At 57.5% G+C, this 13,010-nt stretch overlaps 2 protein-coding genes across 2 annotated transcripts in view; both read left to right on the top strand.

Annotated features, from left to right (window-relative positions):
* The window catches only part of LOC102738070 (PHD finger protein 19-like), a 5,768-nt gene extending 5,331 nt beyond the window's left edge, over nucleotides 1-437 (top strand). Inside the window, exon 7 of the mRNA XM_081804086.1 lies at nucleotides 416-437. Coding sequence (XP_081660212.1) covers nucleotides 416-437 — 22 coding nt within the window. The remainder of the gene's footprint in view (nucleotides 1-415) is intronic.
* On the top strand, nucleotides 7-12,352 carry PHF19 (PHD finger protein 19). The gene is made up of 10 exons (XM_031031250.2): nucleotides 7-33; nucleotides 1,599-1,694; nucleotides 2,451-2,519; nucleotides 2,721-2,841; nucleotides 4,902-4,969; nucleotides 6,271-6,432; nucleotides 6,971-7,058; nucleotides 7,828-7,913; nucleotides 8,631-8,726; nucleotides 9,749-12,352. The coding sequence occupies exons 2-10, from the start codon at nucleotides 1,612-1,614 to the stop codon at nucleotides 10,089-10,091; spliced, it is 1,116 nt and encodes a 371-aa protein (XP_030887110.2). The 5' UTR covers nucleotides 7-33; nucleotides 1,599-1,611; the 3' UTR covers nucleotides 10,092-12,352.
* Nucleotides 12,353-13,010: the final 658 nt, after the last annotated feature.

The following is a 13,010-nucleotide window of genomic DNA, read 5'->3' as shown; positions in this document are numbered from 1 at the left end:
GCAGTGCTACTGCTACTGCGGAGGGCCGGGAGAGTAAGGCCGCGGGGCGGGGCCCTCCCCGGGGGGCGGGGCGCGGGGGTGGGGCCCTGGGCGGGGGCGGGGCCTCCCGAGGGGTGGGGGCGGGGCCCGGAGGCGGGGCTCGAGGTGGCGAGGCTAGCGCGCTCAGACCCGGCCCCGGGAAGGGAAGGAAGTACTGAAGCGAGTGTCCAGACCGTCCCAGCTCCTTGGAGCTGTGCGCAGCCCCTGAACGCAGTTCTCGTCGTAGTGTCCCCGTGTATGGTGTTGGGAGCAGAGTAGCGATTAGATAATTCACAGAAAGTCTCACACAGGGCCTGGCACTTGGTCAGCACTTAATAAATTATGTGAGCTGTTACTGTTGGTGCGTGGAATTGAAGATAAACCTTTCCGTTGTCAGAGTCAGTGAGATAGGCTGCTGATGAGATACTAAGGTACTTTCCTCTGGAGGTGTGCAAGTAGGGGCTGGGGGTTATGTGTAGGGATGCCGTGGAGGGGATTCTTGCCCCGACTATAGGACAAGAGTCTTTGATTCTTCCTTACCAGGCTGGGTGTCCATGTAGCCATGGGGGATTGAGCCTGCTCCCTTGGGCCGACTGCACCAGACATGGTGGCAGGAACCACAGAAGTGAGAGATAGGGTCTCTGCCCTCAGGACACAGCCTGCAGGATGCCCTGAAGTCCTGAATCCTGGCCCCAAGATCTGTTGACAAGTAGTAAGGGACTGGAGGCTAGGCTTACCCAGCCTAACTGGGTAATTTGGGCAAATCCCTTGAAGTATTTCATCTCTCAGGTGGGATCAACTTCCCTGAGTGCAGGAAGGGATGTGGGATAACAGGGAGAAATGCTTAATGAGACCTTTACAGAATTGAGACAGTGGCTCTCAGTGCTTACTGGGCAGAGCTGCTCAGGGTGGTTGTTAAAAATACATCTCCCAGGGGCTCCCCAAAAGATTGAGTAGGTCTCGAGTGGACCAAGGGATCTTCATAGTTTAACCTAGACCCCAGGTGATTCTGACGCAGGCAGTCCAGGGACCTCACCTGGCAAGTTGTAAACAAAGCATCGATTGTCGTTAAGGAAATACCACTTGGCCCTTCATTCACATGACAGGGTAAGAAAAACCAGACGCGGTGCTGCCCCGTGGAGCTTGCAGGAGCCATTAGTCTCCCGCGTGTCTCCTGGGCAAACCTTTGCATTTCGGTGGTGTCTGAGAAACAGCGCATGGGGCGCAGTCCAGAGATGGGGGCTCCAGGGCAGCATGAAGAGCACAGGCTTTGAAGTGAGGGAGCCCAGGATGTGAGTCACCATCCACCACTCGCTTCCTGAGTGACCTTGAGCAAGCCATTTAAGCTCAGAGTCACCCATAAAATTAGGACAGTGGCCCGTCTCTTACCGGACGGTGAGATGAAACGATAGAGCATACGCCTGCTCCCCCGACCGCCCCTGGCGCAGCCTCGGTGCTCGGTAACCGTGAGTCCCCCCTCCCCCCCCCTCGCGGAGCGCGAGTTGGTGTAGGCAGAGGTGGCTGAGGCTGGTGGCTGGCTGGGAGCGCGGCCGGCCTGACCCTGGCTCCTCTGGCTCCAGATGGTACCTGCGGATGCTGCAGTGTTACCGGTGCCGACAGTGGTTCCACGAGGCCTGCACCCAGTGCCTCAACGAGCCCATGATGTTCGGAGACCGGTAGGTGCTCACCTGGCCCGGCTCAGCCTCGAGGGGGAGGTGGGCGGGTGGGGGGAGGGACCTCAGCAGGGGCAGCGGCTCCTGTAGACCGCCTGCCAGGCCCTGCGCAGGTGGGTGGGGTCTCTGATGGTGGGCACCTGTCCTGGGGAGTCCGCTCAGGGCGACGGGGGCCTTCTCACTGGAAGGAGCATGTCGGGCCGCGGCCCCAGTTGCCACTGACCTGGGGGGAGACCTTAGGCAAAGTCCCACCTTCCCTAAGCCCCGGTCTCCTCCAGTGTCTGGGGAAGGAGGATGAGGCAGGCCCCGCCCCACCCCTACCCAGGCTACTAGAGGAGCCACTGGGAGGTGGATGGTTGATCTGGCTTCTGACAGATGGGGCTAAGCTAACAGAAGGGTTATGTGTGTCGTCGTACCAGATACTGCGTGTCTCGGTTGGTGTGTCGTGTTTGTGATTGTGTGTGCGTGTGCGCGCGTGCCTCAGAGGGGAAGAGGGTGCCAGCTCCAGCCCAGCCTAGCTCAGCTCACTCTGAACTCAGCCACACTCCATTATACCGACGTAGGGGAAGGAGGGGCAGGGAAGTATTTTATGGTGTTTGTCCTGCCCCATGCTAACCCCCACCCGCTCTAGGGCCACCAGCCCTCGGGATGAGGATGACACTTACTGTGGGAAGGCAGGTGGGGAGTGCGGGGCGAGGGGCCGGGCTAGGGTGGGATGTCAGCTCTTCCCACCACAGGCCCCTCTCCACCCGCCCCCAGGTTCTACCTGTTCTTCTGCTCCGTGTGTAACCAGGGCCCGGAGTACATCGAGCGGCTGCCCCTTCGATGGTGAGAGGGTGGGGCTTGACCCAGGCCCACCCCCGTCCCCTCCCAGCGGCTCCGCTCCCACCGCCCTCCGGGAACAATTCCATTTCCAGCCACCAGCTCCCAGCCTTGCCCCTGCCCTTCAGCCCGGACCCAGGAGGTTCCAGCCCTGGTTGGGCAGGCTGCCACCTCACCCCAGCCCCACCTACTCGCCCCCTTGCCCAGGGTGGATGTGGTTCACCTGGCCCTCTACAACCTGGGGGTGCAGAGCAAGAAGAAGTACTTTGACTTTGAGGAGATTCTGGCCTTTGTCAACCACCACTGGGAGCTCCTGCAGCTTGGCAAGGTACGCAGGCCCGTGGGACGGCAGAATGGCAGGAGTCCATTCCACAGTGGGCTTACCGAGGTCAGGAGAGGGAAGAGGTTTGCCCAGGGCCACACGGTCCATGCAGCACTGGGATCTCGGTGTCTGAGGGCTCACTCTCCCGTAGCACTGCCTGTCTGTGAGGGCTGTTGGCTGGGAGAAAGACCCAGAGCCTCTTAGCTGCCACGTCCCTGAGTCCAAGCCTCTGAGCCGGTGCCCTGCAAGGGGCTTCCTGACCCAGGCTTTGGCAGTGGGCGGGTTGGGGTCTCACTGACTCAGCAGCAGGGAGCTAGGGGTGCATCTGGCTGGAACAGGGCTCTCTACAGAGAAGTTTGACGTCCCCCGGATGACTGGGCTACAGTGGAAAGTGAAGTGGGCCTGCCCCCTGCTGGTATTACTCTGAATAGCAGAAGTCGTCCTGGGGCCCTGGGACCCAGGGAGTAAAGTAACAAACGAGAGACCTTCAGGATGTCAGAGGTGGAGAGCGACTCCCTGGCGGCCAGCACAGCTTTGGAGCTGAGCCAGGACTGGAACCAACCTCTCCCATGGTGGGGCCATGCCCCCTTTTCCCTAACGACAGCCTTAGAGTCCTCTCCACCAATCCAGAGTGAGGTGTCTTCTCTACTGACTGCCCCAAATCTCTCTTTGATGAGACAGGAATTTACACACACACACACACACACACAAAATGACCCTTATGCTTTGTAGAAGCTTTTCATATAATAACATCTTCATTTATAGTGTTTGATAATTTATAAGACATAAATACTGTTGGGGCACCTGGGTGACACGGTCAGTTGAGCAGCTGATTCTTGGTTTTGGCTCTGGTCATGGGATCGAGCCCTGCATCAGGCTCTGTGCTCAGCAGGGAGTCTGCTTTAGATCCGCCCCCCACCCCGTGTGTGTGCTCATGTGCCTGTTCTCTCCCCCCCTCTCTCTCTAAAATAGATTAATAAATCTAAAAAAAAAAAGATATACATATTGTAAAGCCTTAAAAGATAGAGCTGGTATTTTTAATATCTTTTCTCTTGATTTATAAAAAGAACATACATGTTACTGGTAGAAAAATTTGTTAAGTGCTAAAAAGTATAAGGTGGTATACTTAAAAAAAAAATCATCCGGGAGCACCTGGTGGCTCCGTCAGTTAAGTGTCTGACTCTTGATCTCAGCTCAGGTCTTGATCTCAGGGTCTTGAGTTTGGGCCCCGTGTTGGGCTCCACACTGGGTATGGAGCCTACTTAAAAAAAAAAAAAAGTCATCCATATTCCCCCATCACACCACTCAGAAACAATTGCAACTAATATATTCCATCCTTTCTTCTATGTCTTTTTTTCCTTGGTTTATGTTATATAGTATATAAAATTTTAAATCTTTTTTTTTCAGTTTACATCATATCATAAATACTTTTCTATATTCCGAAAGAGTTTTCATCAACATTTTTAATGACTGCATTGGTTTCCACCATGGCTTACTTACTGCGTTCCTTCCTGTTGGGCAGGGAGTCTCTTCCCCGCTCTGCACACTGGCCGGTCATTAGGGCTGACGCTGCAGGGAAGCTTTGTTAAAGCTTTGTTCGAATTTCACGTTCTATTTCTATGATAGATCCCATGGAGTGGCATGACTGGGTCAAGGGCATGGGCATTCTTAAACCTTTTTTTTTTTTTTTAGATTTTATTTATTTATTAGAAAGCGCGTGCGTGCGCCAAAGAGAGAGAACGAGGTGGGAGGTAGAGAGAGAAGGAGAAGCAGACTCCCTGCTGAGCAGGGAGCCTGCCGTGGGGCTCGATCCCAGGACCCTGGGATCATGTCCTGAGCTGAAGGCAGACGCTTACCGACTGAGCCACCCAGGTGTCCCGTTAAACCTCTTGATCCATCTAGGACAGGAGTTAACTCTCCCATTTCCAGATGGAGAAGTGAGTTCAGAGAGGTGAAAAGATTTAGAATCTCAGCAGAAGTCAGGGCCCTCACTCAGAGATCGAGGGGAGGGAGGGGACAGGGGTCATATGCCTAGGTCTGATTCTCCTGCTGGCTGCTCCCCTCAGCTCACCAGCACCCCCGTGACTGACCGAGGACCACATCTCCTCAATGCGCTGAACAGTTACAAAAGCCGGTGCGTGCAGGGAAGGGAGGGAGTGCATGGGGCCCCCAACAGGTGGGATTGGGTGTAAAGCATCTTCCTGCCTCATGGCCTTTGCTCAAACTGTGCTCCAGCCTGGGTCTCCCTCCCCTTCTCTTTAACTAAATAAGTCCTACCCATTCTTCAAGATTCAGGGGGCACCCCACCTCCTTTGTGATGCCTCCGCGACCACTCCAGCAGCTTGATGCATTTGGGTCCTGGGTTTGGCTCCAGAGAGGGTTCACCCCTGAGCTTTGAGGGCCCCTCCTGCTCTCACCATCTGTGGTTCTGGGCCAGGCACTGAAGGATCACTTCATCATCTCCCGGGTGGGCTGCAGCCTCCTAACTCGTCTTTCCTCCAGACTTCCGAGTCCTTCTCAGAACACACAGCTGACCCATCCCATGCTGCCGCTGCAGGGAATGCCCAGGCTCCTGAGCACGGCATTCAAGGCCTCTCATGAGCAGACCCTGCCCCTGCCTTCTGCCATTGATCCATTGCTTTATTTATTCTGGGTGTTGGCCATTCTGAACCCACTGCTCTCCCACTCAGTGCTTTTGCTAAGACCCCTCTGTTGACTAGAATGCTCTTCCATCCCTTTCACTCATTTGTTCTACGAATGACTGTTTGTTGAACTGCTACTGTATCAGCCCTGTGTAGGTCCCGAGGACACAGTGAGGAATAGGACATGGTCCCTGCTTCTGTGAAACCTCTCCAGACATCTCTAGACAGAATTATCCACTCTCTCTTCCACCTTCTCATGGTTTGGGGCCCAGACACAGTCCTACTCTCGAACAATGGGGCCTCCCGCACTCCCTGTGGACAGTCTTCTGAGGGTAGGACTGTCTGAGTCACGTCCTCACCTCATGGCAGCTCAGCCAGTGTTGGAAGGAGGAGGGAAGCACCTGGAGGTGTTTTCAGTCTCCTTGGGGAGACCAGAAAACGGAATGGTGTAGAATCCAGTGTCGGCCATAGCTGTTCCCCTGGGAGCTAGAGGAGACCTTTCTGGAGGTGGTGACCTTGGGGCCAGTTGAGGCAGGCTAGAAAAGGGAGAGGAGCAGCAAGAATCATATACATGCAAGAGGGAGGACAGGGAGGAACCATAGCCACATCCCCAGCCACCACCCAGGACCCTTGGTCCCACGAGCCTTGAGGAATCAGCGTCTCCACGGGCAACCCTGGATTTTAGCTCTAGTTCCGGGGAGGCAGAGAGGGTAATTTTAATGCTTGACTCTCCTGACCAGGAGGATGGACCGACAGACTCCAGAGCTTTCTCCTCCCCCTGCCCATCCCCCAGGTTCCTCTGTGGCAAGGAGATCAAGAAGAAGAAGTGCATCTTCCGTCTGCGTATCCGTGTCCCCCCCAACCCCCCAGGGAAGCTGCTGCCTGACAAGGGCCTGGCGCCCACTGAGAGCGGCGCCTCCTCTGAGCTGCGTAAGAGAGGAAGGAGCAAGCCTGGGTCAGTGCCTGGGGGGCGAGCTCGGGGTCTCTGCTACTCCCAGCTCCAGCCCCAGCCGATGGGCTGTGCAGTGGGCCCAGACGGGCCCAAGTGAGCAGGGAAGACCTCCACCCTGCTAGGCCCAGCTGGAGGCACCGGAGAGGGCCAGTTAGCAACCGAGCTGGGGCCCAGTCCCACACCCTGGGCTCCTTCCACCGTCGCCCCTGTTGCCTTGCTTGGAGGGCAAGCCAGCTCAGGGGGCCCGGTCTTGCTGGGTTAGGGCTTAGGCAGAGAGGTAAGGGGAAGTGAGAGTGCGTAAGGCGTCCCTGGTTCTGGCTGAGCTGAGCCCCTCGTCCTGGGCGTCGGGGACAGACCAGCCTTCTCTCTCTTCTGCCCACCATACCCCCCTGCCCCACGCCCTCCCACACCCACTGCCTGGAAGGAGCGCCTGTCTCCCTTCCCCCCGCCCCAGCACTGCTGTGTCCCCCAGCCCTGCCTGTCCTCCCCCTGGGCCTTCAGGCTCTGACCTGGCCCCCCTCTCCCCTTTCTGTCTCCACAGTTTGTTGCCTCACGAATTCCAGCAGCAGAAAAGGCGAGTTTATAGAAGAAAAAGATCAAAGTTTTTGCTGGAAGATGCTATTCCCAGTGTTAGTTTCTTGTTTTCTTGCTCTCCACATTCACACACAGGGTCAGCGCACAGTAGGGATTCCTGTGCAGGGAACTGAGCCCCCAGGCCTAGGGGGGAGACTCCCCCACGTCCCTTAAAGGAGAAGCCAGTTCCTCCCCTAGCTAAACAAGCAAAGGCTAAGGCTCCGCAAGACCACTCCCTTATCTCCTCGAGTTCTCCCCAGAAGCCGAGGGGGCAGGGCAGGGGAGGTAATGTCCTTGCTCCCACAGTCCCGTGGGGTCACTGCGGACCAGGAGGGGCCAGCGACTCCCCTGAGGTCACACGTCCGCCAGTGGCCGAGCCCAGCCTAGAACAGGTCCCCAGAGCACTCTTTCCTTAGTGGCCGGGCCTCGGCGCGGCAGCCCTCCGTGTGGGCAGTGACGCCAGCGGTCCTCACACCTGCCCCGCACCTGACGCTGTGCAAGGCGCTCGTAGTCAGCGTCTCACTCTGCTCTGCGTCCCGGCCCCGCGCGCAGGGAAGCCCGGCAGCCGTTCCTGTCCGCCTTCTGCAGTTCGGGTGACCGAGGCCCAGAGGTGGGAAGGTGGCGCAGTCAGCTAGAGAGGGAGTCAGGGCCAGGCCCGCTGTGACCCGGCTCCCTGGCCGGCCTGGGACGGAAGAGCGAGTGACCAGTCTTACCGTCCGGAGGCCCAGTCCTCGGAGAGCCTGTGTAGCCCTTGGCAGAGAGAGGCTGCTGTGAGGCGGGTCTGACGCTCACTGACCCTCCTCCCCCTCCTTCCTGTGTCCACAGAGCGACTTTACCTCAGCCTGGAGCACCAACCACCACCTAGCCAGCATATTCGACTTCTCGCTGGATGAAATTCAGAGCTTAAAAAGGTAACAGTGAGGGACCCGGCAAGAGAGGGCTGCTCTGAAGCGTGGGGTGGAAGCAAGCAGTGAGACCTCGATTCCCCAGCAACGAAGGAAGGCTCTGGAAGGGACAAAGCAGAGAGCCTTTCAAGGAGTTGAAGCCCCCTCGGGGGTCATTCCCGTTAAAGGGGTCCACGCTGCGTTAGGCTGCCTGCCTAGGCTGCCTGACCGGTCTTCCCACATCAGAGCTGTCTCGGCACGCCATGCCCCTGCTGGAAGGTGGCCAGGACAGCTCCCCAGAGCACGGTCACAGGCCACCTTGCCTGGGCCCTCCCGACCTCTCCAGCCCCTCTCCTGCTTCTGCCGGCCCTCCCACTGTGCACCAGAATTGCATTCCCATTCCTCCAGGGCGCCTTCCCTGACGCTCCCCAGGCTCCCCAGGCTGTGTCGGTGCACCTCAGGGGAGGGACTGCACAGTCCCGTTTTGGCTCCAAAATGATGAAAGGTCATTTAGTGCTTCCTGGAGGAGAGGAAGGGTTTCGGTCAGACAGGCCTGGGCTCTAGCCCCTACTGAGCAGTTACTAAACTGTGCAGCCCCAGCGGAGTCCTTCGGCCTCTCTGAACCTCGTCACCTGGGTCTGCATGGCTGGTAGGAGGTTGAAACAGGTGCTGGAAATGAAGGCCGTTCGGGTCTAGAGAGTAGCCGGGTGTCGGGGGCCAGGCTCACCCTCTGCTCCCTCTCAGCGCCAGCTCAGGCCAGACCTTCTTCTCAGATGTGGACTCCACGGACGCCGCCAGCACCTCTGGCTCGGCCTCCACCAGCCTCTCCTACGACTCCAGGTGAGGTCGCCCCCTGCCGTGCCTCCTCCAGCTTGGGGACCTGGCTCTCTCCGCTCGTGAGTCTGGGTCTGGGACCATCTGCTTCGGAGTCCTGGGGTTCAGACGGGGCTGCGTGCGGCCATTCACGGTGCTCTGCCCCGGCTGCGGGTGATGTGACCCTTGTCCCTGGGGAGTTTCCGCACCAGGGTTCTTGGCCTCCATGGGCCATGGCTTCGCATGTCTCTGCCTCTGAGTGCAGCGTGCCCTGCTTCTTGGCTGTCTCAATCTGGGTCTGTCTTGATTGAGCCATTGATTTGGAAGCCCCATGGAGGGGGAAATGGCATCGTGCAGGGGGTGGGGCCTGGGAGAGGGGACAGAAACACCTGGGGACCTAGACAAGGCTACCGTCTGTTTGGCAGTAGCCGGTCCTCAGCGGCGCCGGAGGCTCCTGCAACTGCGTTCTAGGACACTCATGTCCTGGCGTCTGTCCGCCCTCAGGCCTCTCTGGGTGGCTCTCTCTGCATCACCTCTGTCTGTATTTGGTTCCTCCTGTTTCTTTGGTTCTCACAAGCTCTTCGGGGCTTGCTTCCTGTTCCTAAGCACCTGTGGACACGCACCTCTTGTTTTGTGTGTGTCCGTCTCTCCCCCAGCTCTTTCTGTCCCTATGTGTGTGTTGCACACGCACGTCTGCCTTTCTCCAGTCCAGGCTCTGGGGACAAGGTACGGTAGTGTGTCGCTCCCATCCCCCCACCCACTGGACTCCTAGCTGCGAGTCCAGGGACAGTCCAGGGAAGGGACGAGGCAGCGCAGGCAGGGCCTCGGCAGTGGCCTTTACCGCTGGGCACACCCAGGCTTGGGTCCTGGCGCCGTCACTCCCTCCGCGGGCCGTTTCCCCCCCTCCCCGAGCCTCCTCGGGATTGTGGTGAGGACCCAGGGAGGTGCTCCATCCCAGCGCCCGGTGCCCAGGGGGTGCTCGGGGAGAGGGGCTTGTCAGGATGACTCCACCCCATTCCTGTCGTCTTCCTTTCCCCATCCTGACGCAGACGGACGGTGGGCAGCCGCAAGAGGAAGCTGGCGGCCAAAGCGTACATGCCCCTGCGGGCAAAGCGGCGGGCAGCCGAGCTGGGTGGGCGCTGCCCCTCGGACAGCAGTGCCGAGGGGGCTTCGGGCCCTGAGCGGCCGGACGAAGGCATCGACAGCCACACCTTCGAGAGCATCAGTGAGGATGACTCGTCCTTGTCCCACCTCAAGTCATCTATCACCAACTACTTTGGCGCGGCCGGGCGGCTAGCCTGTGGGGAGAAGTACCAGGTGTTGGCCAGGAGGGTCACACCCGAGGGCAAGGTTCAGTACCTGGTGGAGTGGGAAGGGACCACCCCTTACTGACTCGCTCCAGGAGATGCCAGGAGCCTGGAGACCAACGGAGAGACACTTCTCTCCAGGTGGGGGTGGGGGAGGAAAGCAAGACAGCTCCCAGTGCTTGGCAAAAGGCCCTTCGCGCCCGCCTGCCAGGCCGAGGCCTGCGCCGCTCCGCGTGCCCATTCTGCTCTTGGGCCTCCTCAGGCTCCTCACCCCTTTGCCTGTGTCTCTAAGGTCCCACTGGCTATGCCTCAGTGTCTCCACACACTTCCTCAAACTGTTCACCTGTAACTCTGAATTGGGTGTCCCCCTGGCTCTCCGACCCTTTTTCCTGAGGCCCGAGTCTTTCTCTTTGTCTGTGTCCCTCTCTCTCCCACCCCTTTTGGGTGTGTGCGTTTACACACTTAACACGTGCATGGCTGTCCCTCTCCTGGATGTCCTTCACCCCTGACCCATGCACAGCCAGTCGACCCCCGGATCGCATTCTAAGAACAGGAACCGTTAAGCATTGCTGAAGGTAGAGAAGAGGACGCCTCTCAGAGCTTTTCCCCTCCCGCTTTCCTGCCATTCCCTGCTGCCCTTGGCCAGGGGTGGTGAGGGTGGGAGACTGCCTCTGTGAAAGCCTGGGAGGCAGAGAGCCTGGGACTCTTGGGATCTGAGGCCAGAAGAGGCTGGGTCTCTGCCTCCGAAGGCACCAACGACAGAGCCCAGTGACTAAGGCTAAGCGTAAGGGCTGTGGGTGTCAGCCTCCCAGGTCTCAGGAGTTATCCTCTCCCTGGCCACACCCCCTCATAGCTGCCAAGGAGCTGCGCCTGGCCTTGCTGGAATGGAAGTGGCCTGGAAAACCTGCGGGACGGGGGCGGAAGTGGGAGGAAAGGAAGCTGTGTCACGCTAACCTTCGGATGTCTCCTGTGCCTCCCACCCCCACCCCACCACACACGCAGCCAGGCAATACACACTCACACAGAAGCCCCCATCACACGTGTGCTTTCACCCTCCGGAGTACACACCACACACACCCACACCACACACCCCCACTCCCTCTGGTACCGGCCTGGTTCCTGCCCTTGGCTCTCCCTCGGCCCTCTTCAGGGCCGCGTGCTGCAACCACACGTGGAAGTCCAGCCCTTGCCCCCTTCCTTCAGCCATGAACCAGCTGTGACCCCGCGGGGAGGCACAGAGGACGCCCGCCTACCCTCTTCCTTAGCCCCTGCTGTGCCCGGAGATTGACAATCACTTTTTGGAACAGGTTGGGATTTTTAAAGGGCTTGTGTTACTCAGTCCCCTCAAAGGAAAGTCTTTGTCGGAGTAAAAATAGAATTTTTAGAACTGACATTACAACTCCTACCCATCTGGAGGAAAACCAGAAATGAGAAGGGGAGGGGACCCCTCATTTTTGCTGCTTCCAGAGATATCAGAAACTGACTCACATGATTGGAAAGTAGAAATAAGTGCCTTCACTAGGGCAGGGCCTGGGCCAGATGGGCGCCAGCCTTGCCAACCGCTGCTGCGGCCCCCAGCTTGGCTGGGTTTTGCAGGCCGCCAGCTGCAGGGCGAAGGTGGATGAACAGAGGGGTGGCATCGGGGCAGCGGGCCTGGAGAGCTGGTTTTTCCATTGCTAGGCTCAGCCCCTCCCCCCCGTGAGCATCAGGGAGTCCCTGAGATCATCCAGATGCCCCTTGCCTCAAACTTAGCTCCTATAGTGCCTTTCACACAGGACCTCACCTCCTGCACACGGCCCACCAACTTCCCTCTGCTTCCCTAGCGTGAGCCAGGCAGGGAACAGCTGGGGGTGGGCCCCGTTCTCTCCCTTCTCAGCCCCACAGCTGCTGCCACTGAAGCCCCTAACTGGGGCCAGATGGAAGGGGAGCTGAGAAGCCAGCCCCCCGCCCAGCAGGGGTGTGGGACCTGGGATCCAATCTGTGGCTTCCTGCCTGGCTTCAGAGGGTACAGCAACCCCCCAGGCCTGCTTTCTAGGGTTCTGAGAAAGCACAGGACAAGCAAGGCCTGCCACAGTTCTGCACCTGCACCTTCTCTACTCAAGCTCCAGAGAGGCTCTGGGCTTGAAGAAGGGGAAGGGGGGAAGGGGGTGTCTTCCTCACTTGGAAATTCAGCATAAGGCCTAGCAAGGCCACCTTGACTCCACATCCCAGCATTTCATTTGTACCAGTTAACAGCTGCATTACTGCCAACTGACCTTATAATAACCCTGTGCACCTTTGAAAAGATTTATGGTTTTGAATTTGCTGCTTTTAATAACATTTGTTATATTAAAGTTATAATTAATGTGTCTGGTTTATAATTTAAAAGCTCCCTTTGAAAAATTAACTATCTTCCCTCTAGTGAATGAACTATCAGCTGTTGGGCACCAGGAGGAATTATCTGGTTTCTGGTCTTGGTTTCCTGGAAACTGAGGAGGAATGACAGGACCCCATCTGGCCACCTGCCAGTCCTTCAACTGCCTCCCACATTCTCCCCCACAATACTCTCACCCTACCACCAACAGGATGCGGAATTTTTATCTGTGAGTACCTGACCCATCAGGGCAAAAAGCATTAGCTCAGGGCCATGGAGAAGTAAAAGATGGGAAATGGCCTTAGAAACGGACCTTGTTAAAATACGTACAGCCACTGTAAAACTACTTAATGCACACAGGCACATAAACCTAGAAATCTGCAGTCAGTTCTAGGCCTGTCTCTGCTAGTTATAACTTACAGCACTTTGGGCAGGTTCCTTTGCATTCCTCACCCTTCCAGTGCCAGCAATAATCCCTGCTGAAGTCAGCTCCCAGGTGAAAGAGGAAACCATTTCACATATAAATGTGATGGGTTAGGACCTTAAACTTGTCTGAATTTGAGAAAAAAAATTGGCATGAAGGAATAGGAAAGTCAGAAATAGGTGCAGGCCATGGGTTCAAGTGGATTCTGTAATTTCAGGGGTAGAGTG

This window comes from Leptonychotes weddellii, chromosome 14, assembly GCF_054177405.1.
Source record: "Leptonychotes weddellii isolate Sample4059 chromosome 14, ASM5417740v2, whole genome shotgun sequence".
NCBI classification, from domain to species: Eukaryota; Metazoa; Chordata; class Mammalia; order Carnivora; family Phocidae; genus Leptonychotes; species Leptonychotes weddellii.
Note: the sequence above shows the minus strand (reverse complement) of the source record. Positions and strands in the feature narration are given on the sequence as shown.

Bases quoted from the DNA above. Each gene is read 5' to 3' on its own strand.
- PHF19 (XM_031031250.2), top strand. From the start codon at position 1,612: ATGCTGCAGTGTTACCGGTGCCGACAGTGGTTCCACGAGGCCTGCACC. The intron at 2,520-2,720 runs GTGAGAGGGTGG...CCCCTTGCCCAG, and splicing joins GAGCGGCTGCCCCTTCGATG to GGTGGATGTGGTTCACCTGG. The intron at 7,059-7,827 runs GTTAGTTTCTTG...CTGTGTCCACAG, and splicing joins TGGAAGATGCTATTCCCAGT to AGCGACTTTACCTCAGCCTG.